This window comes from Salvelinus namaycush, chromosome 11 (genome assembly GCF_016432855.1).
Source record: "Salvelinus namaycush isolate Seneca chromosome 11, SaNama_1.0, whole genome shotgun sequence".
Classification (NCBI taxonomy): domain Eukaryota; kingdom Metazoa; phylum Chordata; class Actinopteri; order Salmoniformes; family Salmonidae; genus Salvelinus; species Salvelinus namaycush.
In genome coordinates this window covers 16,952,566-16,980,101 of record NC_052317.1, presented here as the reverse complement: position 1 = coordinate 16,980,101, position 27,536 = coordinate 16,952,566, and the positions used below count along the sequence as shown (strand labels likewise).

Here is a 27,536-nt window from a genome sequence, read left to right as displayed (position 1 = left end):
GGGACGATCACCTACCCCAGAAAGGTTAACGGACAAGAGTCCCGCAATACAAGCAACTCTTAGTGTTGAGCCTGTATAGCCGTTCCGCTTGAGACAACCCAGCTCTGCCTAGTTGCATAGGCTCGGGAAACGTTGACTCGGCCGTCTTCGGTGACTCTCGGGGAACCTCGGGTTCTCTCGGCAACGAGGCCGTTGGGTACTTCCGGGATGCCTCGTAGGCGAGGTGGGATCCTTGGACGGGCGAGTGAAATCTCCTCTCCTCTCCCTCTGTCGTTCCCGTAGTCGATCCTGATGGTCAAGGCGATGAGGGAATCGAGATCCATCGGTAATTCCCGAGCTGCAAGCTTGTCCTTGACCGCCTCCGAGACTCCGTGTAGGAATATGTTGAACAGCGCTTCCTGGTTCCAGGCAATCTCAGCTGCCAACATGCGGAAATCCACCGCATAGTCTGCCACACTGCGGGAGTCCTGCCGAAGCTGGAGTAGCTTCCGGGCAGCCTCTCTCCCAGAGAATGGGGCATCAAACACCTTCTTGACCTCTCCCACAAACTCCTCTAGACTGACGCATATGGCCGGCTGTTGCTCCCATACAGCTGTAACCCAGGCGAGCGCCATCCCAAAGATCAGCGTGATAAGGTATGTTATCTTAGAGAGGTTCGAGGGGAAGGAGGAGGGCTGAAGCTCGAAGATGAGGGCACACTGAGCTAGAAACGCCCGACAGGTGCCCGGCTCTCCATTGAAGCGTTCCAGGGGAGGTAAGCGGGGCTCCCGGGAAGGCGGAGTGACCGGTGAGGCGGCACTGCTAACAGGGGCTGTGAGGTTACCGTCGTAGTAGCATGCCTCCCGGCCAACCCGTGGAATTGCTCCAGCAAGATGTCCAACGCCCGGTCATGGCGTTCGGCCAAGGTGTGGACCCCCTCCATAAAGCCACGAAGCAATTCCTCGTGCCTACCAATGGTGGCTTCTTGGGAGGAGATGGTGTTGAGGAGATGGTGTTGCGCAGCTGGTCCGAGTCTGCTGGGTCAGTCATGGCGAGTTGGTACTATCACGTTTCAGGTACGACAACGTCGAAGTAACAACAGTTTATTAATCGAACAGGGGCAGGAAAAAAGCAGGTCAAGGGCAGGCAGAGGTCGGTAACCCAGATAGGTGGGGGAAAGGTACAGGATGGCAGGCAGGCTCAGAGCAGGCAAAGGTCAGTAATCCAGAAAGATGGGGTAAAGGTACAGGACGGCAGGCAGGCTCAGGGTCAGGTAGAATGGTCAACACCGGGAAAACTAGGAAACAGGAACAATCGAGAGACAGGAGCAGAGGGAAAACCGCTGGTAGGCTTGACGAAACAAAACGAACTGGCAACAAACAAACAGAGAACACAGGTATAAATACACAGGGGATAATGGGGAAGATGGGCGACACCTGGAGGGGGTGAAGACAATCACAAAGACAGTTGAAACAGATCAGGGTGTGACAAGTAGCTAAACTTCTGAGCTAAATTCAAATAGGATACTTCAAGCCCTTGTATTGTTTAAAATTGCAGGTGTAACATGGAAAACAAAATGTATTTGTCTTGTTATTTCATTACCAGATAATATTGGGAATAAGCCCACTAGTAATTTGTAGTCATTATATCCAGAATAATTAATAGGACGAGTGTTGGATGTTGTGCAATATTCTATCCTGCACAATTGTGCACAGTAAACAATCCGAGGCACAAAACATATGAAAATATGAACTCATTACCTTGATGCTTTCTTTGTTAAATCTAATGAGAACCTGCTGTAAATCAAGCAGACAACAACAGATGATCCACCTCAATTCGCTAGGGATATTAGATCCAACTTATATCCAGGCACAACTGTCTTCACCAGTTTAACGAATGAGACACTAAAATATTCTGGATATTTCCTTGCAAATGCCTTTTTTTCCAGGACTTGGGCTGTTGTTGCATTGCTTGCGCTATCACAACAGCTGTTTGTCTTTCCTGAATCAGATGATGATGTGTGAAAATATCACGGAGTAATTAAACAGCTCGACACCAAATGCACATCCAACAAGTATTATGCACAATTATTGAAGAACCACGTTAATGGCAGTATCAATATTAGTTTTTAACTATCAAAGTAAGGTGACTCTTTCAGTTAAATGCATTTGAAAAATGGAATGCTTCTATTGTTTTGGATTTGTGTGCCATGAAAACTGTTTTCACCATGTTACATAAGGAGACACAAAATGTTACGTAGTTATACTGCATTTCTGAGATCTCTATACAAAAAAACTGTCCAACAGCTACATAGATACAGGATTTTTACAGGGTTCTAAGTTCAATGTCGAATTTAACTCATTAATGCTTAATGTATGATATAACGACAACTTACACCGCCATACATTCAAGGACAGAAAAATAATGTTTTATGTCACATGATTTTGGACAACTCCTTCAAGAGTTGTCCAAAATCACCAACATTGACAAGGGGTTGAACCTGTTACTTTTATTGATTATATCTATGATGCCCCCGCTTATATCTTAATGTAATGACACAAACAAAAATTGGCAGATTATTATAAATGACTTATCAACAGCTGTAATAAGTTGTCCAGTGTAGGAAATTCTCACTGGTACACTAGTTTATAGAAAGACCCCCATCTATTGATAAATAATGTACATTAATGGAAGGCATGATGATGGCCCATATCCAAGCTGGATTTTGACTCTCAAGAGCTTCACAACTCTTCTGTTGTGAAGATTGGACACCTTGACAGGAGAGGAGGAGAGCTGCTGCTCCTTAAATCTGCTGCTTAAAGTCTAAAGTTTCTCCTCGTTCTTAGGGATCATTTGACAGAGAAGAAATCACAAAGATAAAGCCACATCTCTGTAAATAAACACAGTTAATATCTCTTCATCAATTTAGAATTCAATAAAAGGAGCAAAAGTGACTATGCTATGCCATCTCAAGCCATATATCCCTGGCATAGGCAAACAGTGTGAAGCAGTTTCCCTCTTCCTCTCAATGGCAAAGCATGCAGTGGTCAAATAGGCCTGTAGAGGGCAATTATGCTGCACAACATCGCCAAACAAGGGGGAGGAAAACACAGGCAGGAAAAATGTGTCTCGATTTATCTTGTCTTATATTTTTTGGTAAGCATTTCACCCTGAAAGAAGAGCTAGTTTTTTCCTGCCCTCTCCTTCGATTAGAACATTCATTAGGTAGCCCAATTCAGACAGGAGGTACAATGCCCTCATTCATTTTGACATGCAAATCAGCTATGTTCATTATGATCAAATTACTGCAGATTTTCAGTGTAGTGGAAATATGTTATAAGACAATAGGAAAATTGGACACATTCTGAATCTGCAGCAGTTTTATCCTCAGAAAATAATGACAACACGCTGCAATCAGCCATTTCAGTTGTTTCATTTAAACACCAGGCATTACTGAGTAAATGTACAAAGAATTTACAGGATATCTTTATATTTATGACAGTATTTTGAACATGTTTGATTATGTTATATGACTGGCTTCTACTATTTCATATGTATGGCCTGACCTGACAAACTCCATGGTTTTTCTGACAAAACAGGATTAACAGTGGGTGCCTGATACTGTTGCTCCTTCACACACAGAGACGCATAGGAATCACTTCGGCATGCTTGAGCTATGTGAAAATCCACATCACTTCTCATAGAGGGGCTATGTTTGAAGCTTTGCAGTTTGCAGCATTTTGGATCGACCCAGGGTCTGTTTGAGGAAGCAGACACACTTATACCCCTAGGACAGAAAGCTTATACTGTCTTTTATGTCAATTATGGTCAATAATGCAATACGCAAGAAGTAGAATATTATTCCCTATGACTTTGTTGAAGAAGCACAAAAGTGTGTTGGACTCACTGGCACAATTAAAATGAATCCATAAACTTTTATATTAGAGCGTATTTTCAAAGGAATCTCCCAGCTAATGAGATAAGATTCACTATTAAATGGCTCATATATTTGATGCATGACTGTGCTTTAACTGTGCATGACTGTGCTTTAATGCAAAAATTGCTTTAATGCAAAATTGTAATATATGTGAAATCATGTATTTATATCCCACGTCTATCTTTTTGCCTCAAAACACCGAAGGGAGAAATAAATCCATACACGATGAGCAGCTAAACCCACAGCTCATAGATCAGTGTCAGCCAATCAGAGCCCTGGATTGTGTTGATAACACGTTGCTCAAAGTGCTAGTGGCCTTGATGAAAAGCTTCTAGCAGTGCTCTCATCACTCTTCATTTGCTGGGGCACCAGACCAGTTCACTGAAACTAGCTGCTCTCCACACCAAAACACACATGCACGGAAGCAAGCAGGCATACACACAGTTGTACATACACACACACGCATACACACAGTTGTACATACACACACACACCATTATCAGTAAACAAGGCATGTCCAAGACATTTCCACATGACTAATATTCCCTCTAAAGATGTATCTACATTTTTGCATTTCTTTGTTCATGGATTTCATGTGCTGCAGAATATTGTACTATATATTATTTGACTTATATTACATGAAGTCCTTCCATGAGATATGACTTCTAATTAAGAGTTAAGTGTAAGAACACCATTCGCAATATGAAAGAGTGTAACGGCTGTCTAATTCCTCCTCCTCGGATGAGGAGAAGGAGTAAGGTAAAAAACGTGACAAAACCGAAAACAGTCCCGTGTGGCACGAACACTGCCACGAGATACAAACACCCACAAAACACACGTGAAACCCCGGCTGCCTTAGTATGATTCTCAATCAGGGACAACGATTGACAGCTGCCTCTGATTGAGAATCATACCAGGCCGAACATAAAATCCCAACATAGAAAATCACACAGACAAACCCACCCAACTCACGCCCTGACCAACTAAATAAATACAAGACAAAAGTAAACAGGTCAGGAACGTGACAAAGAGCAAACATTGATTACCAAAGCAGCAAAAATCTATTACATTATGCAAATGCTGGATTGGAAATGCTGTGAAATTACATTCTAAAACATTTAACTATGACTAGGAAGCAATCAACTATAACCAGCAATTGCCTGGTGAGGGTTGTTTGATATAATGACTACCAATAGGTGCAATACAGCGACGTCAGACAATAACATTGGCTGCTATTAGATCTAAGCCTATGCTGAAATCCTATTTACAGTGCTCAACACATGTATGCATTTGCATGCAAAGATACAGTATCAAATGTATTGTGTTTGAAATATATACCAGTTGCAAGTGCTGGGGATAATTCAGCGTTTTGGTTATGCCTACATCACTATATTATATGTCCAGGCAATATAATTTCTTCAAGGGGATTTGTTCCTTACAACTGTTACTAAATGCACAAATGACATGCACTTGGATATAAAGTTTCTTATTATAGTTGCTATTTTTCTGTGCAAATTACTTAGTAATCCCGGCTTCTTTGTTTAACGCTTAAGGGATTTGGATTGGTCTGTCATGTGATTGTTCATTAACGATAAAACCTAGTCTAAGGCAGCATCCCAAATGGTACCATATTCCCTACATAGTTCCCTAATTTTGGTTGAACCCTGGCCAAAAGTAGGGCACTATGTAGGGAATATGGTACCATTTGGGATGCTGCCTTAGTCTGATTAATATGCACAACGTTGTCCCATAGCTCCTCATAGCAAAAAGACAATAATAAGTGATGTGCCTTGATCATAATTAAAAGGGACTCAAGCAGTGTGGGAAGATTACAAAGCAATGGATTTACAATTCTGAAGGTGTTGTGAACGTGATGAATTTACCACTAAGACATTCCAGTAGATACTTCTCTCCAACAAGCCTCTGAAAGCTCAGTGGGAATGACATTTATATCACATAGCAACGCAGTGTAAGTTGAGTAAAGCTCTTTAAAACACATGCTATCTTTCAAAAATGAAAGAAACTCTAGCTAGCATTCCCTACAGCCAGACACATGCTTTGACATTTAATCAATTATTAATTAAGTGCAACAACATTGCGTTCTCCAGTTATCTCATATTATTAGGCAAAAGCACTTAGCCTACACACTTTATTCAACATGATTTAGTTCCAAGACTTATAATGAATGTATTCAACAACCAGTCAAATGCTTCCATTTTGATTGAGCTGTATAACATTGAAATGGCAAACTTCAATGATTTGATCAGATGAATTATCCAGCAGCAAAAAGTGTGATACAGCGAAAGAGAGAAAAAAGGAGTCATAAATTCTTAAGTCTAAAGGCCACCAAAAGGCAGCGTGAAGGACACATCTCCTATTTGCTCATCTATGTTAACTCAAAGTCCAGAGGGTGTTGAGAGGTAGTGCCCTTCAGCCGAAGGACAAGCAGAGACACACATTACTCTGAATTACCTCAAGACAGCCAGGGCAGAAATCCTAAACTGATGTCCTATCCAAAACCTCACAACCCCACTCTTCTGCTCTGTATTACTAACAAAAACAACAGGAAAATTGGGGGTTGCCAGAAACTCTCCTGTTGGAATCAACATTTTAAATGAATCGTCAAGGGGATGACCTTGAACACTTCAACTTAAGGTGGAATGTGAAGTTTAACTTCTCTTAAGCCGAGGGTAAAGGCTGACGAAACGGATCATGTTAACTAGGATTAAAACAGACTGGGTTTTGGCAATTACAATACATAATGGATGGGATCTTGTTTTGTGTCTGGGTTTCGATGAGAGTGCAGCAGGGGGGGATTGGAAGGGCCTCTTGGGGTTATGATTCAAACTGGCTGACTCAAAATGGTATTCATATCTTTTAGGCCCCTGCTCTTATGGAGATATTACAGCCTTAGATTGTTTTTCTGCTGAGCAAGGAAATTGTGCCTCACATAGCCTACGCTTGACATTAAACTGTGTGTGTGTGTGTGTGTGTGTGTGTGTGTGTGTGTGTGTGTGTGTGTGTGTGTGTGTGTGTGTGTGTGTGTGTGTGTGTGTGTGTGTGTGTGTGTGTGTGTGTGTGTGTGTGTGTGTGTGTGTGTGCTTATCACATCCATTTACTACTCAGAGGGAAGAGGCTATTCAAGGCTTGTTTTATGCAGCCTTTGGCACTTTTTCAAGCCATCACTTGCTTATCATATTCAACTGTGCACAGTGCAGAATTTCCTTCAAAAAGTACATACATTAAGTTAATCGTCAAAGACTAAGAGCAAGCGCCAGGCTTTGTTTACCCTCTTCTAAGTTTTCTCGCAATGTGCAAGTTATTTATATTTGACAAGTGAGATTAGCCATCTCTTCTTCTGCTACAAACCTTCTGAAGACATCAAGCTCGAAGTCGAAGACATCTGCTTCACGCTCTCTCTAATTGTCTCACCACTGAGCATGAAGCGCACATTCATCACCCTGTCTGCTCTGCAAGATGCCTGCACACCACCTCATACCAACCCCACACTGCACCTGACAGAGAGAGGCCAGAAGAGGTAGGACGGTCTGAGGCCAAAGTTCTCTTTCCACCGTACATGCAGCACTATGCGGAGCACCCATAGCATCCCCTTCTCACCGCTACCCTCCTTCCTGCTCTTGCCTCAGGCTGCAGAGCCTGCAGAGACACCTGGGCCATGCTTAGCCGTTACCCTCTGACCTGCCTGTCAGCCAGAGCATGTGCAGCATGGGGGACCAGGAGAGCAGGAGAAGAGAGAGAAAACATCCTGGATAAGTGGTAGATATTCTGTCACCCCTCAGGAAGAAACATGCGGAGGGTTGAGCGTGGAGAGCAGTGCAGGTGGTGCAGTGACAGTCACCTCCCTAATCAGTCAACTCTGTACTGTGTCAACTCCGTACTCTTTCAACTCCATACATTTCACTATTCCTCAACCTCTGATCCTCACACTGTCTGAGTAGACTAATACAGCATTGTTTTAATAGCTGAGTTGCTTTATATTTGGAATAAATAAGGACTGTTTTTCCTGTTTGTTGTCTGTGTTAATCAGAGCCTTGGCTTGACTTTACATAATGACCCTGACACTAGTCTTTGGGTGAAAGCACAGCTTTGAGCCAGACAGCAAGTGATCTAATTCAAAATGACAGAGGTCAGTAGCCTTTTAAAACAGGTGGACCTTGGGTTTAATGGAGGTCATTATTCAGACGTACTGTTGTTGATGTTCAGGTGCTTTCAGGTGTGCTACTTCACTGTCTCCAAGACCTCAGGCCAATGCTAAAATATGTAAAAATGTACAATACTACAGTATGTGGTACTGTGTTTTTTATATGTTTAGTTTCTCATAAGTCGAGGTTCTAGGTTATTTCTCATACAGTAGACAGTGCTTATCTCTAATATATTAATTCAACGTAAACTGTTTCTAATATATTAATTCAACGTAAACTGTTTCTAATATATTAATTCAACGTAAACTGTTTCTCATATAAATACAGACGTCAATGTTTGCTACTCTTTTCTTCTCCTGGTAGCCAGTTCCCAGTTCAATCTGCCGGTGACAGTGGGTTGATTCCTTTCAGCGCGACTGCGTGTGTAGAGATGGGGAGCAGCTTGGTCGGTGCTATCTGGAATCCTTGGGACGGCCTTACCACATTGAAGTTGAAATTTAAAGAATTTTTAAAATAAAGTCCCGTCCTGTGTTTGTTATTTCTTTAAAAATCAAGTCGTATCCACCAGCTGTTTTCTGGCAAGCTAGTTGTTTTTTAAATTTAAATAAGCACTAAGTACTGATAGATAGGATAACATACACCATTACGTGTGTTTTTAAGATGCTGTTCATTCTGTTCATTATATTATATCCATCTAAAATTATATCATTAATCATGAAGATTGAATATGATATCCTTCACTGTTTGAAAAATGCATACTGTTTGAAACTAATGAACTACGGGTGGCTTGTTATTTATGATCTAATGATAATGTCCTTGTGTTTTGGATTTTCAAGCATTCACACCTACAGGAAGTGAATTCAAAAATGATCATTTCAATACATTATTTACTCAAACAGGCTATAGAGTGTTTATTTAAAGTTCTTTTACATTTTGAATTCGTTTTTAAAATTTAATTTAGCTAAAACCTAATACGAACACCTCGGAACAGTTTTTCATGAATGTTTTATCAAAAGATTTCACTCCAAGTGTGTCATTACTTGGCTATAACTTCTCATACATTGCCACATATAAATAAGTCGTATTATGTCTGCTGACAGAACTCCCAAAACATGCAACAATTATTAGCAGACTCACGCCAAATCCAGAGGCGCTTTGATATTTGGAGCAAAGGCTAGAACATGGATCACCATAGTCTCCAGTGAGCAGGACTTTTATGGACATTCTGTAACTTTGCAAAAAAAAAAATGATTTTTAAGAAATCTCTCTTTAGAAGTTAGGCCTAAGTCCCAGGAAACAAAACGTTCATATAGTACCATAGTTCCAGTCTCATAATTTTTCATTTCCTGCTCTAGAAGAACCAACATTGCGCTGTGTAAAGCGAATTCACAAAATAGCGTTAAAAAAAAAACAATGCCTTTTGTATGTAATCGTGTAATAGTATCTGTAGCAATGTCACAGAGTGAGAAAATGAAGAATAATGGAGTTTTCATGCGGATGGAAAACTCAGTCATTTAAAGCCATCTGTCAGAAGTGGTAACATTCTGTAAATTGTGAGGCAATGTCCTTGGGAAGAAGGCAAAGTGGTCGATTCAACCAAAGGAAACAATGGTGGGGAAGTTACTGGACTGAAACACAGGGGAAAGAGGGGTCATTCATTATCTGGCTTTGTCTTGGTGGGGAAACAACTACAGGTAAAAAATATGGATTGCTGACAGAGTAGGAATTGCACCTGAAATCACTCTTTCATGTGGTTAAAACTGACAGCTTACATTATTTCTACAGAAAAATGGGTTATGAAAAACTACAGTAACAAATTGCTGGGACTCAATGCATCCGTAGAGTCTATCCATCCGTCAAACCCTCCTTTGAGAGGGACTTTCCATTATTTTAAAAGCGAAAGCGAATGACTTATACATAAAATAAAATGTATCCAAATTACTACATTTCATCTAAATTATGTTGGGGCCGCAGATCCGGGTGCCTTGTGTGAATTCGCCGGCGAGTAGGTAACTGGCCTTTATCCTCCGTCCTATTGGCCAACATGCAATCGCTGGAGAATAACCTGGATGAGCTCCGTTCGAGACTATCCTACCAACGGGACATTAAAAACTGTAATATCTTGTGTTTCATTGAGTCGTAGCTGAATGACGACATGGATAATATACAGTTAGATGTTTTCTCCATGCATCAGCAAGACAGAGCAGCTACTGCCGGTAAGGTGAGGGGTGGTGGTCTGTGTCTATTTGTCAATAACAGCTGGTGCGCAATCTCTAATATTAAGGAAGTCTCGAGGTTTTCCTCACTTGAGGTAGAGTACCCCATGATAAGCTGTAGACCACACTATCTAACAAGAGAGTTTTCATAATTTTTTTTCGTATCAGTCTATTTACCCCCACAAATCGATGCTGGCACTAAGACCGCACTCAACGAGCTGTATAAAGGCCATAAGTAAAGTAGAAAACACTCATTCAGAAGCAGTGCTCCTATTGTCCGGGGACTTTAATGCAGGCAAACCTAAATCCGTTTGACCTAATTTCTACCAGTATGTCACATGTGCAACCAGAGGAAAAAAAACTCTAGACCACCTTTACTCCACACAGTCTATCCGCCTGATTTCTGCTTACAAGCAAAAACTAAAGCAGGAAGTACCAGTGACTCGCTCAATACAGAAGTGGTCAGATGACGCGGATCCTAAGCTACAGGACTGTTTTGCTAGCACAGGAGTATACCACCTCAGTCACCGGCTTCATCAATAAGTGCATTGATGATGTCGTCCCCACAGTGACCGTACGTACATATCCCAACCAGAAGCCATGGATTACAGGCAAAATATCCGCACCGGGCTAAAGGCTAGAGCTGCTGCTTTCAAGGAGCGGGACAGTTATCCGGATGCTGATAAGAAATCCCTCTATGCCTCAGATGAACAATCAAATGGGCAAAGCGTCAATACAAGACTAATATTTAATCCTACTACACCGACTCTGACACTCGTCGGATGTGGCAAGGTTTGCAAACTAGTAAGGACTACAAAGGGAAACCCAGTGACTGCGAGCTGCCCAGTGACGCGAGCCTACCAGACGGGTGAAATGCCTTTTATGCTCGCTTCGAGGCAAGCAACACTGAAGCATGTATGAGAGCACCAGCTGTTCTGGACGACTGTGTGATCACGCTCTCCGTAGCCGATGTGAAAATGTTTCACTGACATTTTCAACCTCTCCCTGACCGAGTCTGTAATACCTACATGTTTCAAGCAGACCACCATAGTTCCTGTGCCCAAGAACACCAAGGTAAACTGCCTAAATGACTACCGCTCCATAGCACTCCCATCTGTAGCTATGAAGTGCTTTCAAAGGCTGCTCATGGGTCACATCAACACCATCATCCCGGAAACCCTAGATCCACTGCAATACCGCCCCAACAGATCCACAGATTACGGGGGCCCCTCGGGGGTGTCTGCTTAGTCCCTTCCTGTACTCCTTGTTCACCCATGACTGCCTAGTTAAGCACGACTCCAAAACCATTGTTAAGTTTGCTGACGACACAATGGTAGTAGGCCTGATCACCAACAACGATGAGACAGGCTATAAGGAGGAGTTCAGAGAACTGGCCCTGTGGTGCCAGGATAACAACCTCTCCCTCAATGTGATCAAGACAAAGGAGATGACTGTGGACTACAGGAAAAGGAGGGCCGAACACTCCACCATTCACATCGACGGGACTGTAGTGGAGCGGGTCGAGCGCTTCAAGTTCCTTGGTGTCCACATCACCAACAAACTATCATGGTCCAATCACACCAAGACAGTCGTGAAGAGGGCACGACAACACCTATTCCCCCTCAGGAGACTGAAAAGATTTGGCATGGGTCCCCAGACCCTCAAAAAGTTCCACAGCTGCACCATCGGAAGCTTCCTGACTGGTTGCATCACCGCCTGGTATGGCAACTGCTCGCCATCCGACCATAAGGCGCTGCAGATGGTAGTGCGTACAGCCCAGTACATCACTGGGGCCAAGCTTCCTGCCATCCAGGACCTCTATACTAGGCGGTGTCAGATGAAGGCCCAAACATTTATCAACAGTCAAAGACTGTTCTCTCTGCTATCGCACGGCAAGTGGTACCGGAGCACCAAGTTTAGGTCCAAAAGGCTCTTTAACAGCTTCTACCCCCAAGCCATAAGACTAATGAACAATTAATCAAATGGTTACCCGGACTATTTGCATTGTATTACCAAACTCCCCTTTTGCTTTTACACTGCTGTTACTCGCTGTTTATTATCTATGCATAGTTACTTTACCCCTACCTACATGTACATATTACCTCAATTACTTTGACTAACCTGTACTCCCACACATTGACTATTTTTCGGTATCCCTTGTGTATAGCCTTGTTATTGTTATTTTATTGTGTTACTTTTTTTACTTTAGTTTATTTAGTAAATATTTTCTTAACTCTTATTTTCTTAAAACTGTATTGTTGGTTAAGGGCTTGTAAGTAAGCATTTCATGATTAAGTCTACACCTGTTGTATTCGGCGCATGTGACAAATACAATTTAATTTGATTTGTGCGTTTGCACTGTGTTTAGAAGGCAGAAGGCCTAGCTTTGTCCACTCTCACCCACTCTCACTGTCAAGAACATGTTGGAACATGAACCATCGATGGCTTCCCTCCAGCAGTTCATTCGATTTTACAGTACAGTATCTCCAATCAATTAGAGGTCTTACCTTTGCTGATGTCCTGGTACTCCAGCCACAGCTGTCTCTGGACCTGCTTGTTGGGGTACCAGATAGTGCAGGCCTCCTCGAAGCCATACACAGCCTCTTGTACAAAGTGATTACCAAACTCCCTGAGGATGGAGACAAAATCATGGCGGAGGGTGGCACCATCGAGGGAGTGGATGGCAGAGCTGAAAGCTGTTAGGAAACACAAAGAGGGAGTTAGCAATGGATAGACTACTGACAAATCCATAGCAACACAGTTCATGCCTTGTGTAAAAAAGATAAATTAATGTTGAAAAGCAATGAAACTATCACACCCTGATCTGTTTCACCTGTCTTTGTGCTCGTCTCCACCCCCCTCCAAGTGTCGACAATCTTCCCCATTATCCCCAGTGTATTTATACCTGTGTTCTCTGTTTGTCTGTTGCCAATTCGTTTTGTTCGTCAAGCCTACCAGCATTTTCCCCCTTGCTCCTGTCTGTTTCTAGGTCCTGTTTTCTAGTTTTCCGGTTTTGACCATTCTGCCTGACCCTGATACTGCCTGCCGTTCTGCACCTTCTGGACTAGGATCTGGATTACTGACCTCTGCCTGCCCTTGACCCGTCGTTTTGCCTAACCCCGTTCTAGTAATAAACTTTTGTTACTTCGACACTGTCTGCATCTGGGTCTTCCCAGAAACGTGATAGAAACGGACATAAACCTGACACAGGAAAAAGCTAAAATATTTACATGTATGATACTATTTATTTTTACATTCCATATTCAGAGTAAATCAGTATGTCTATGAAGATAATTGTTTGTTCGTTTTAAGGTCAAAAGTAAGTAAGAAGCACCGGTATTATAGAATACAAGCCATAAGCATACTATACACTTATGCTACATTTCAATTTAAATTAGAAAATATGTACAGTATGTACTTGTTTGTAGTTTTAGGTAAACATCCTAATGAAAGCTCAAGTTTGTGAAATGATAAGCTATGACTCCCTATGTTGTTGTGACAGTGCACAGACTATGATTAAAGTGCCATGTGTAAACTTGAGGCTTTCTTTAAGTCTTAAATTGAGCCTTCATGAAATCCTCAGAGGGGAGTCATTGTAAAGCATTTACTCTTGCTGGTGTTTTTATATCTTTGGGAAAACACTAAAAAACATGTATAACTCTTCAACTGTTCCATTATCATTCGAGAGCCCTAGCATTAACATCCTACCACTCACAACATGCTAGTCTTACATTATGAAGCAAAACAGTCCTTATGAAATATTGTGCTTTGGTATCAGGTGTAAAAATCTCTAATAATAAAAAAGCTGCTGAACTCCTACAAGTAATGACACTGAGGAAATGGAATTCTAAAGGCTGTGGTCATGTTTAAAGGCAGAACACTCTTATCTGAAATGCATTAGTAATGGTACATCTATATATGTAATATTTATGCTATACTCCACATGTGTGGTGAAGTAAACACAAAATGCTTACGGATACATAAATGATAGACACGTTAAACAAAACAAATAATGCAAGTCATGGCATCCAAAAAGAAAACAAACAAATCCCAAAACCATTCAAGCCCAAATAAACTATTCTGCAATACCTTTCTGGCAGTCTGAAAACTCATGACACATTCATATAAAATCTTTTTTGCATGTTGATGTAGGCCGTTCAGATGCCGAAGCAACACAATATGGTACAAATATAAAAAGGTAGAGGCTGTGGAGCGGACTTTTCTAGACCCCGCTTCCCAGTGGCTGGGGGTCCTGGGGCTTCTGCACATCTCTGGGATTCTCTACTTTGAGCACATGATCTACTCTTAGTGAACCTCCCTTCACATTTCTCACTGTCAATCATGCATTTTACAGGTGAAATGCCCACGCAGTATCTGCATACCAACCAAACTGTATCCTATAACTCAAGACGATCTAAATGCATGTCCCCATGAGACTGATTGAGATCAAATGGATGTTGATTAACAGTGTTGTTTTGAATGATGTACAGTGAACACACTTTAGATATGTTGTTTACAAACTGTAGCATAGGCTACGTGTGTTTAGTTTCAATCAAAACACATATTTTGCCTGGTGGCGTGCGCTGTTTTGGCCGAAAATGCGACCATTCGCACAATAATGCAAAAAATTACATAAGAAACGCGGTAGTGTTTTTTGTCTTACAGTAACGCTATACTATGATATATATTCGGTTCTGTTATGTAGAATACTATCATTATATGATCTTGCAGAAATTGACTCAGTTTTGATAAAATGTTATTAAACAAGCACCATTCACCAGAGTAGCCATGTTCTCTATGAGTGGAGTGGAGGGCGAATACTGGGTGGTAGATGCTTATATTTGTCCTATTTCACACATAACTTTTGGAGAGTGGGGTCACAGCATGGGTCAAGTGCCTTGCTAAAGGGCACATCAACAGATTTTTCACCTTGTCAGCTTGGGGATTTAAACTAGCAACCTTTCGGTTACTGTCCAAATGCTCTAACCACTAGGCAACCTGTTGCACAAGTGGAGGGTCCTGCACATGCACAGAGGCTTTGGGACCTTTAGTTGTCAGGAGGAAAGGTCCAGAAAAGTCGGATCCGCAACCACTCCGAAAAATAAATAAATAAAAATGACAAAAAGAAGAGAATCAAGAACTTCAAGAAGCTCTACAGCAAAGTACTGTCAACAGTAGAGTAGAGAGAGCCCTTCTAAGAAGTAGTGCTTCACTAAAAACCTATCCACAATTATCTTATTTTGTACTGTTTTCATGGCAGGGCCTGTCAAAATATATTTGCTCAGATACAAAGGTATGTGGATGATGACAGCTTATCAGACCATAAAGGGAGGTTGTTCTAAACCACGGCTCCGTGATGCAAATGTGGAATGGCAACTTTAGGCTTCAGGCCTAGTTTCCATTACCAAAATTTCCCTTTTTGCCTCTTAGGCATGTGCCAAATTTTTTCTTGACGTCCACTGTTCAAGTGTGCATGTAACTCACTGCATACAAGATGAATAGAACCCTGCATTAATATAATCCTTGACTAGAACCCTGATTATAACCATTAATTAATTAATTAATAGAACCATTTCATCGACTACAGCTCAGCATTTAACACCATAGTACCCTCCAAACTCGTCATTAAGCTCGAGACCCTGGGTCTCGACCCCACCCTGTACAACTGGGTCCTGGACTTTCTGACGGGCCGCCCCCAGGTGGTGAGGGTAGAAAACAACATCTCCACCCCGCTGATCCTCAACACTGGGGCCCCAACAAGGGTGCGTTCTCAGCCCTCTCCTGTACTCCCTGTTCACCCATGACTGTGTGGCCATGCACGCCTCCAACTCAATCATCAAGTTTGCAGACGACACTACAGTGGTAGGCTTGATTACCAACAACGACGAGACGGCCTACAGGGAGGAGGTGAGGGCCCTCGGAGTGTGGTGTCAGGAAAACAACCTCACACTCAACGTCAACAAAACAAAGGAGATGATTGTGGACTTCAGGAAACAGCAGAGGAAGCACCCCCCTATCCACATCGACGGGACAGTAGTGGAGAAGGTGGAAAGTTTTAAGTTCCTCGGCATACATATCAAGGACAAACTGAAATGGTCCACTCACACAGACAGTGTGGTGAAGAAGGCGCAACAGCGCCTCTTCAACCTCAGGAGGCTGAAGAAATTTGGCTTGTCACCTAAAACACTCACAAACTTTTACAGATACACAATTGAGAGCATCCTGTCGGGCTGTATCACCGCCTGGTACGGCAACTGCTCCGCCCTCAATCGCAAGGCTCTCCAGAGGGTAGTGAGGTCTGCACAACGCATCACCGGGGGCAAACTACCTGCCCTCCAAGACACCTACACCACCCGATGTCACAGGAAGGCCAAAAAGATAATCAAGGACAACAACCACCCGAGCCACTGCCTGTTCACCCAGCTATCATCCAGAAGGCGAGGTCAGTACAGGTGCATCAAAGCTGGGACCGGGAGACTGAAAAACAGCTTCTATTTCAAGGCCATCAGACTGTTAAACAGCCATCACTAACATTGAGTGGCTGCTGCCAACATACTGACTCAAATCTCTAGCCACTTTAATAATAAAAAATTGGATGTAGTAAATGTATCACTTGTCACTTTAAACAATGCCACTTTATATAATGTTTACATACCCTACATTACTCATCTCATATGTATATACTGTACTCTATACCAACTAATGCATCTTGCCTATCCCATTCAGCCATCACTCATGCATATATTTATATGTACATATTCTTATTCATTCCTTTACACTTGTGTGTATAAGGTAGTTGTTGTGAAATTGTTAGATTACTTGTTAGATATTACTGCATGGTCGGAACTAGAAGCACAAGCATTTCGCTACACTCGCATTAAAATCTGCTAACCATGTGTATGTGACCAATACAATTTGATTTGATTTGCTTTAATGATGTGTTATAGTTACCTTGAGAGAGAACCCACTGGTTCAGTTTGACATGGTACAGGACAGACCTCAGCTTCCAATGCTGGATGAGTGGGTACCCAGAGACCTCACTGTAGTTCACCATTCCTGTAAGAGGCACAACATATCACATCACCTATAATTTTCCATTCCAGTTAACAGGGCTTTGATGCAAAGTATGAAAATGGTAGATTAACAAAGAAAGAAACACATGTTAAGTACAGATGACAACTTGCACAGCACATTCACAAGTAGTGACTCTGTCTTAAGCTACAGACAAATAGTGGGCTGTCGGTGACAGATCGTTAATACACTCTGATGGGTTGGAAAAACACTGATCCACACAAAAGCATGTAATGGTCTCAAGCACTTTGACATAATTACAATACCACCAGAGTGCAGCATAGAGAAAATCTATCACATTCTGCCCGCCTACAATGTCATTACGAAGGAGCTCGACGAAAACCTTCACTGGTTAGTCCCTCAAAAATGTATTTACAGATGCCTTTCTTCTTAGGGTAATGATTGACTTGGTCAGCTTGTTGGGGTTAACAACAAATCATCAATGGCAGGCAAAGCATAACAAATGTAGCTATATGTAAATGAAAATACATTGGGACGTGGCGACATTCATCATCCAAATCTTTTCTTTAGATGAAATTAAGCATTTCTATTCTACCTCTGGTTACGGTGCAGAGTTAACATCCCTCACACATCACCATATGTAGCGTTGGCATGGTGCTAAATCATCTCATCTCCTATGGCAACTGTCAGCAATTCTGAGCTGTGCAAGGAATCACACCCATACATCAATTTAACTTTCCCTTCATGTTCTACACATCTGGAAGATGTCTAAAGACACAGCATATCCTGGGAGCTTTAGGAGCTGCTACATTGTCAGTCAAAACATCTGTGAAACATAAAAGAGAGCATTCAGGATTTCATTGAGTAATGATGGACCTTCCGATTCACAACTGTATGAGGACTTTCTGGGACCATGTCACAATATATCATCCTAGTAGGCAACTACTAGTTCAGACACCCACCGGAGGACAGACACTGACAGAGTCGTTTTGTTCTACTGAAAGTACTATTCAATGAGAGCTGTAATACTGTATTGGTAATGTGGTATCCTATTGATAATGAGGGATTATTGCCAGATCTTTCCAATTCACGACTGTATGAGGACCTTATGGACTCGTGTCACAATATATCACGCTTCTGAGAGACACTGAAATAGAGACTTTTTGTTTTTAGTAATAGTGAAATGAGAGCTGTGTTGTCCTATTGGTATTGAATGGGTAATGGGGTTTGTGGTCCAATGGAAAGAACACAGATACTGTGTAGAGGATCATTCTCTTTCAGTGTAAATAAGGAGTAATGCAACGTATTTGTAATTTAGCTCGTGAGCCAAGTGAAAATTGCGCCGGTAACAGTTCCTTGTTTCGCAGGGGCTTGACATATTGTATGAACTTGATGAATAAGGCTCTAAATGTGATGTTCACACATTGTCCTCACCTTGAACAACATTCATTTATCCCTTCTTATGGGAAAATGCTCCCCAAACAATACAATTCCTGGTAGTAGGCACAGCGCTGCACTGTTCACGTCCCCTTATAAAATGAATAACAAGCCAAAACATATACAGCCCATATTCCTTCTTTTCAAAGGCCTTGTCTCCCTTTACCCCTTGGGTGCTCTGCTCTCATTGTCTGACAGAATGAGTAATATGACTGAACTTCACATCACAAACACAAGTTCAGTCTCTAGTCGTCGCTAGTCATTTTGCCACGATGTGGCGAGCCTCAGGTGGAGTCATTAACATACACTAAAATGAACATAGATTGAAGAGAGAAAAAGATAGACACAAATCAAGGACTAGGAGGCAGAGGAGATCTGAATATCAAACCCTATGTGTGACCACAATGGATCTATGATCTAATATCCTGAGGGCCTTGGATATCTCTGTGCCACCACTGCCAAATCTTATATATATATTTTTTAAATCTAGAATCTTCTCTCAGGAAGATTCATAGCGACAACCACAGATGGAAGTAATCTTATGGCTCATAGAACCGCATTAACTATGGGACCCCATGTTCCATTTCACTCTTGGATAAGTCGAAGAAGGAATGACTGAGGAAAGAGGTGGAACACTGAGAATTACCTGACACTCCTCTACTAATCTAATGGGAAACTAAATGTGCGTCCCAAATGGCACCCTATTCTCTATATAGTTGAGTGCACCACTTTTGACCAGAGACCTCAGGGTACTATATAGGTATAGGGAATAGGTTGCCATTTGGGACGCATCCTAACTGTAATATAGCAGCGGAGCCCACTCTTCTTCCTGAGGAAACTGATAAAAAATCTCAAGCCTACAGGAGGAACAAAATGTTAGCTTTTGAAAAGATGTATGGGAATGGCTGTACGTAATGCCTTGATAATCCAACGGCTGTCACGTCTACTCCCGCTACTCCCCTCCGGCGTTCGACGTCGCCGGTTTACTAACCACCGGACCTGGGAATCATCATTACGCGCACCCACGCTTCATATATAGGCACACCTGGACTCCATCACTTCACTGATTACCTCCCCTATATCTGTCACTCCCTTAGTTCTATTCCCCAGGCAGTATTGACTATGTGTTTCATGTCTGTACGCTAATCGTGTTTTTTGTATTCTGTTTATTATTAAACTCACCACTTACACTTGGTTCTCGACTCCCAACATCCACGTTACAATGGCAAATATTATGGTATCATATACGTTGTTGGACTAAATCACTAGGCCTACCACTCATCTCTCCTTGACCAGGTCTTCTCCCATGAATAATTTCCACTGCCTCTCAACAGTTTTCATAATGTTAGTCTTATGTGATCAGTTGATCAGTATTGTATAGGTGGTGCCCTCTGTTCCATAACCATGTTCATTACAAAGTATACACTACACTACAGCATCCATAGCACACCTACTGTAGGTTATATTGAAAACATTTCTAAGATTTCTAATATGTGGAGATGCATATTTTGTCTGCTACTTGAAACAAGAAAGCTTATTTGCATAATGGACAGTAATCAATTCAAATCATATTGAAAAAAGACAATCATGTTAATGCATGTGTTACTCAAGTGAAGGTCAGATATTCAGAACAGGTTATGGCAAGAGTGTAGGTTGAAAGTTAAGTTTAGGATTAAGTTAACAACACAGAAGTTTATTTGTTAGAACGGTGCTACTGAACATATTCTGAACACTACCTCTCTGCTCTTCTGTAAAGTTTTGATTGAAGATGGACCAAATGAACAAACCAGGCAGGAGGCCTTGAAACCCACAAAAAGGATGAAACATTAAGACTACAACAGTAGGAACGTCTCACATCTAAAGAATCCAACAGATTGAGGCCATTCATAAATCAGCATCAGACTAATTAACGAGGCAGATTTTGCATCCAAAATGGCACCCTATTCCCTATATAGTTCACTACTATTAGCCCTGGTCAAAAGGAGTTCATTAAATAAGAAATAGGGTGTCATTTGGAACGGAACTTGAGTTTTTATATAATTCCAAGGTGACACCCTTTCCATTTTAGCATTGTCAAAGGTACTGTAGGACTAGGAACTGTCAATGTCTTCTAAAATATCTCAGCGATACCTCTGTTCTTTAGCGATCACTAGGCCATATGCTACGGCTTTAATTGAGAGGGACTTGGGGAGAAGGGACTCTGTGTTGCAGTTTGAATCACTGCCATTCTGCTTGCGTCTTGGGTCAAACCATAAACCACCAGTTCAGTTCCCACCAAGCCCACCAATCACTTTCCCCCCCAAAATGTAAAATGTACTATAATCCTGATGCTAGAAATTAACAAGCAGCTCAACTAGACTGTAATGTCAGTCAATATACACTTCTGAGAAGTTATTTGCCTGTGTACTGTCTAGGCATACATAGATCTCTGTAGATGTCTCCTCAGAGGAAACCTGTAGATCCCAGAGGAACAGGTGCGCACCATGATGGCAGTCTTTTTAAGGGGCCACCCTTAAGGTCCCTGCTCCCATGCTGGGGCCCACACTGTATTAATTATCACATCTAATGCTGTCGGTTAATTAATTAACGTTTACCGCAAGGAATGGCTCAAGCAATTAATCAGTGTCAAATAATAAATTAAACCCCAAATGTGATTACAATTGTGGGCTGCATCCAAAATGTAAGATGAATGGAGCTTGGTTTTTCAGGTAAGCCAGAAATTGTCCACTACTCACAGGCAGAGTGCACAGTAAATAAAACAATTGTCATGACTCTCTATCCTTGGTGAGGATCAAAAGGACCCATCAGCTAGGCAAATGTTTGAGGATAGACAGACCCTGTTTTGTGACTTAAAGGATAGCCAGACCCTGTTTCATGACTCAAATACCTTGCAGAAACTCTCCCTTTGGCTCTGCAGGATTGGAAGGCTGAAAATCCTTTGTTAAACAGAGAGACTTTGCCGCCAAAAACTTAAACATCAAACAATGGACACTGGAACAATATATTTCAACATCCGAATGTTGGGAATGATGAGAGATGGAATATGGAAAATTCATGTCTATTTTGTGATGTCATAAAAATGATCAGAAAGACGTTATAACGGAAACATTGTAACTTTAAGAGCTTTCACACTGTATATATCAGATTTACATCTAAATGTTGTAAAAAATTATATGATTAAACATGAAACTATTTTTCAAAAGAAAGAAATGTGATTTTAGCCTTTTAAATGAGAATTGTGTTTCATGCAAACTTGTGCCCAGTCAGTAGCCACGCCCACGTGAGCTCAGATTTTGTGTCAACATGACACAACGCCCTCTAAGACCAGAGTGCTTAAAAGGACTTGCTAACAAAATTTACATTAGACTAAAACATGCCGGGTTGCTGCCGGCGTGTAAAGTGGTCCTAGCTGTACCCTGAATAATCAACCATTGAGACCAGAGAACGTGAGGCCGTGGTGCACACGTTGAAATGGTTAGAAACTTTGTAAACCAGACCAAAACATGCACCGTCTGCAGCTCTGCATGTAAAGTAGTCTAGGACATTTGACCAAAGATGAGAGGGAAGAACAGATCCCTCTGACCACTGTGTGGTTCATCTGAAGTATCTATTCTAACGAACACTCCAGAACAAAAGAAGCCTACAACTAATAAGGACATTGTGACCTCTGATGGACAACCAGATACTTACATCAAACCACTTCCCATAGAACCATCGAGTTCAACAGAGAGATGAAAAATACATCCATGTGTAAATATATACATTGCAGTTCTTTTCCCGAATGAGCGGTCGTTCATGTGCAAAGTATTCCTATTCCCGTGAGCGCAGTTTCCAAATGTATGTACGATAAGGTGACTCTCTTTGTCTCTCCTTCTCCTTACATACCCCTCCCTTTCCATTGTGTAAATGAACGGTTATGCTTTTCTTAGTCCACTAGGGACCTGTTTTCATTGTATTATGTATGTAATCAATAACCTTATGCTGTGTGTTTACGTATTCTGTATGATGATTTAGTTAGTAAATACATAATTAAGCCAATTTGTGTATTGCTGATTAATCACTTAGGTTATGGTTCGTGCAGATATCCAAGAATTGTGCGACGTTCAGAATGTGACTGGTGAGGTAATAATTAATCATTGACTGTTATTGATGTAAGAGATATGAATATATTTCTAGAGTTTAAGTCGGGAGATAGTAACTCGTTAAATAATTTTTCCCATGGTGCCCCAAATTCCTGAGTGAATTGCTACATGATTAATTTAATCAAGTATCAATTAAACATAGTAGGTAATTATTAGATAAAAACAGTCAACACATGAATGATAGTCACTTCTCAACACACTGTTGTCAAGGAAATGTATATGTGTAACTACAGTAGACACCTACTGCTAGTACATTACAACTGAAATATGACCTATTAATAGTACCAATGATTTTGTTTCTATTCTGGAGAACATCAGATAATTGTTATGCAATTATCCAATATCCATAAAGTATACAGTGTCTTCAGAAAGTATTCATACCCCTTCACTTAATCCACATTTTGTTGTTACAGCCTGAATGCAAAATAGATCAAATAAATGTTTGTCTCACACATCTACACACAATACCTCATTTACATAAGTATTTACAAATGAGTCAATACATGGTATAATCCCTTTTGGCAGCGATTACAGCTGTGAGTCTTTCTGGGTAAGTCTCTAAGCATTTTGCACACCTAGATTGTACAATATTGTCACGCCCTGACCTTAGTTATCTATGTATTCTTTATTATTTTGGTTAGGTCAGGGTGTGACGAGGGTGGGTATGCTTGTTTTGTATTGTCTAGGGTTTTTTGTATGTCTAGGGGTGTTGGTAAGTCTAGGCATGTATGTCTATGGTGGCCTGAATTGGTTCCCAATCAGAGGCAGCTGTTTATCGTTTTCTCTGATTGGGGATCATATTTAGCTTGCCATTTTCCCTTTTGGTTTGGTGGGTTCTTATTCTATGTTTAGTTGCCTGTCTGCACTAGCCATATTAGCTTCACGGTTCGTTTTGTTATTTTGTTTATTTTGTTCAGTGTTCATTCTTTAAATAAAGAAGAATGTACGCTTATCACGCTGCGCCTTGGTCTCCTCCCTACGACGGCCGCGACAGAAGAACCCACCACAAAAGGACCAAGCAGCGTTTAATGGAGAAATGGACCTGGGAGGATATACTGGATGGAGCAGGACCCTGGACGCAGGCTGGGGAGTATCGCCTTCTGAAGGAAGAAATTGAGGCAGCAAAAGCGGAACGGCGATATTATGAGGAGAAATACAAACAAGGCAAGCACGAGAGGCAGCCCCCAGCACACGAGGAGATTGGCTGAATCAGGTTGGAGACATGAGCCAACTCCTCGTGCTTACCATAGGGAGCGTGTGACTAGTCAGGCACCGTATTTTGCAGAAATGCGCACGGTGTCTCCAGTTCCCATTCATAGCCCAGTGCGCTCTATTCCAGCTCCTCGCATTTGCCGGGCTAGAATGGGCATCCAGCCAGGACGCATTGAGCCAGCTCTACGTTCCAGATCTCCAATGCGTCTCCACGGCCCAGTGTATCCTGTACCTCCTCCTCGCACTCGCCCTAAGGTGCGTGTCCTCAGCCCGGTACCACCAGTTCCGGCACCACACACCAGGCCTACAGTGCGCCTTCACAGTCCAGTACGTCCTGTGCCTCCTCCTCGCACTCGCCCTAAGGTGCGTGTCCTCAGCCCGGTACCACCAGTTCCGGCACCACACACCAGGCCTCCAGTGCGCTTCCAGAGTCCAGTAAGTCCTGTGCCTCCTCCCCGCACTCGTCCTGAGGTGCGTGTCCTCAGCCCGGTACCACCAGTGCCGGCACCACGCACCAGGCCTACAGTGCGCCTTCACAGTCCAGTACGTCCTGTGCCTCCTCTCCGCACTCGCCCTGAGATGCGTGTCCTCAGCCCGGTACCACCAGTTCCGGCACCACGCATCAGGCCTCCAGTGCGCTTCCACAGTCCAGTACGGCCTGTGCCTCTTCCCCGCACTCGCCCTGAGGTGCGTGTCCTCAGCCCGGTACCACCAGTTCCGGCACCACGCATCAGGCCTCCAGTGCGCTTCCACAGTCCAGTACGGCCTGTGCCTCTTCCCCGCACTCGCCCTGAGGTGCGTGTCCTCAGCCCGGTACCACCAGTTCCGGCACCACGCATCAGGCTTCCAGTGCGCTTCCATAGTCCAGAGCTTCCGGCGACAGTACCCAGTCCAGAGCTTCCGGCGACAGTACCCAGTCCAGAGCTTCCGGCGACAGTACCCAGTCCTGATCTTCCGGCGACGTTTCACAGTCCGGAACCTCCAACGACGGGCCACAGTCCAGAACCTCCAACGACGGGCCATAGTCCGGAACCTCCAACGACGGGCCACAGTCCGGAACCTGCAACGACGGGCCACAGTCCGGAACAGTCCGGAACAGTCCGAAACAGTCCGGGGTGTTGGTAAATCTAGGCATATGTATGTCTATGGTGGCCTGAATTGGTTCCCAATCAGAGGCAGCTGTTTATCGTTGTCTCTGTTTGGGGATCATATTTAGGTTGCCATTTTCCCTTTTGGTTTGGTGGGTTCTTATTCTATGTTTAGTTGCCTGTCTGCACTAGCCATATTAGCTTCATGGTTCATTTTTTCATTTTGTTCATTTTGTTCAGTGTTCATTCTTTAAATATAGAAGAATGTACGCTTATCACGCTGTGCCTTGGTCTCCTCCCTACGACGGCCGTGACAAATATTTTCCCATTATTCTTCATAAATTTCTTCAAGCTCTGTCAAATTGGTTGTTGATCATTGCTAGATAACCATTTTCAAGCAGATTTAAATCAAAACTGTAACTTGGCCACTCAGGAACATTCACTGTCTTCTTGGTAAGCAATCCAGTGTAGATTTGGCCATATGTTTTAGGTTATTGACCTGCTGAAAGGTGAATTCATCCTCCGGTGTCTGGTGGAAAGCAGACTGAACCAGGTTTTCCTCAAGGATTTTGCCTGTGCTTAGCTCCATTCAATTTCTTTTTTAACCTAAGAAACTCCCCGGGCCTTAACGAATACGGCAGGTAGCCTAGTGGTTAGAGCATTGGACTAGTAACCGAAAGGTTGCAAGGTCGAATCCCTGAGCTGACAAGGTAAAAATCTGTTGTTCTGCCCCTGAACAAGACAGTTAACGCACTGTTCCTAGGCCGTCATTGAAAATAAGAATTTGTTCTTTACTGACCTGCCTAGTAAAATTAAAAGAAAGAATATAATATAAAAATAAAAGCATACCCATAACATGTTTCAGCCACCACTATGCTTGAAAATATGGAGAGTCGTATTCAGTAATGTGTTGTAGTAAGCATATGGCATATGGAATTGTTTTAAGATGGTCATACCATGGATCCTTTAGCTATTTTAGGACCCCTTTAGGTATAAAAATGATTGGATAAAATATTGAATTTGGCCTGTAATAGTATAGCTCATAGAAACACATTGAATAATAATTTCAGAAATGGCAAAAAAGACAGTCAAAATATAAATAATAAGGAATAAGGTTTTGAAGTGTCTGTCTACATCTAAAATATATATATATAAAAAACATAACCCCTTATTTTTGTAGGAACAAAACTACCTCCATACTTCCATTCATTTGTACGGGTTACCTTCAGACGAGTCCCGTGACACTTGTGGGGGTCGTCGAGCAAAATGAAGAACACCATCGTGTTCGTTTGGACACTTCAGACCGATTTTCAGAATGTCTCATAGTCTGACAAACACACATTTTAAATTCAGGCTGTAACACAACAAAATGTGGAAAAAGTCAAGGGGTGTGAATACAGTGAAGGCACTGTACATTTACTGAACATGAAAAACACAAATAATTCAGATTTTTTTTTGCATGTGAATGCATGAGCAAGCCTGTGTTTGATTGCGTATTAACATAGCAATTATCTTCGTAGCTACGGAACAAGCTCAGCTTGTGTAGTAAAACGAGGTAACTTTATATGCCAGTCTGTAAATTCAAATTGCCTTGGCAAGTAAACAATTAACCGTGCAACCAATTGATAGCACACGAGGAGAGAGAGGAAGATGTTTTTAGAATGTTAAACAAGGCTCTCCTAAGTGTGACACAATTAGGTCGTCACATTGAAAACAGACTATTGTGGAAGTTAGTAGAAGGTTTAGAGTTTATTTTAACATCACCTTTGTTGCTGATAAACAATAGCTCTTTTTTAACATATAACTTTGTCTTACCTATTCGACACTCGCTAAAATACATTTACATTGTACGTGTTTCTAACTGGCTTCCAGGTTTCATACAAATGGCTAAGTCTATCAACTAAAACAACACTTACTGTCACGCTCTTCATTTGTCAGGCTAACGTATCTATGATTAGCCACACCAGGATTATAGATCCTATTTCAATTGAAGCTTCAGCAAAAGTTTAATATTGAACACTGGAGATTGTTGAGCTTAAAGCTAACAGCAACTTTGTTTGTTCTTTGCTTCTCTAAAGTCATGTACTCCAAAGCACACCTCAATTCAACTTTTGTTCAGCATCTGAAAACAGCTAGCAAGACAAGAGGCAAGGAAATTGCAAATACATCTATCAAACCTGACTGTAGTGCTCACATGAACTGTTATGTCTGTGGATTCTTGAAGCTTTTAAACTACAGAGATAAGATATTGGCCAATAAAAGAAAAAAGACTGATGCAAAGGCCCAGAACCACGGAAAATACTCAACAAAACATCGGACACAAAAACCTG

General features: G+C 42.0%; 1 protein-coding gene across 1 annotated transcript in view; it reads right to left on the bottom strand.

Annotated features, from left to right (window-relative positions):
* LOC120056310 (astrotactin-1-like) overlaps positions 1-27,536 on the bottom strand; it is a 247,741-nt gene that overhangs the window by 73,049 nt on the left and 147,156 nt on the right. The window contains exons 15-16 of the mRNA XM_039004549.1: positions 17,247-17,351; positions 12,803-12,991 (exon numbers count right to left, since the gene is read on the bottom strand). Coding sequence (XP_038860477.1) covers positions 12,803-12,991; positions 17,247-17,351 — 294 coding nt within the window. The remainder of the gene's footprint in view (positions 1-12,802; positions 12,992-17,246; positions 17,352-27,536) is intronic.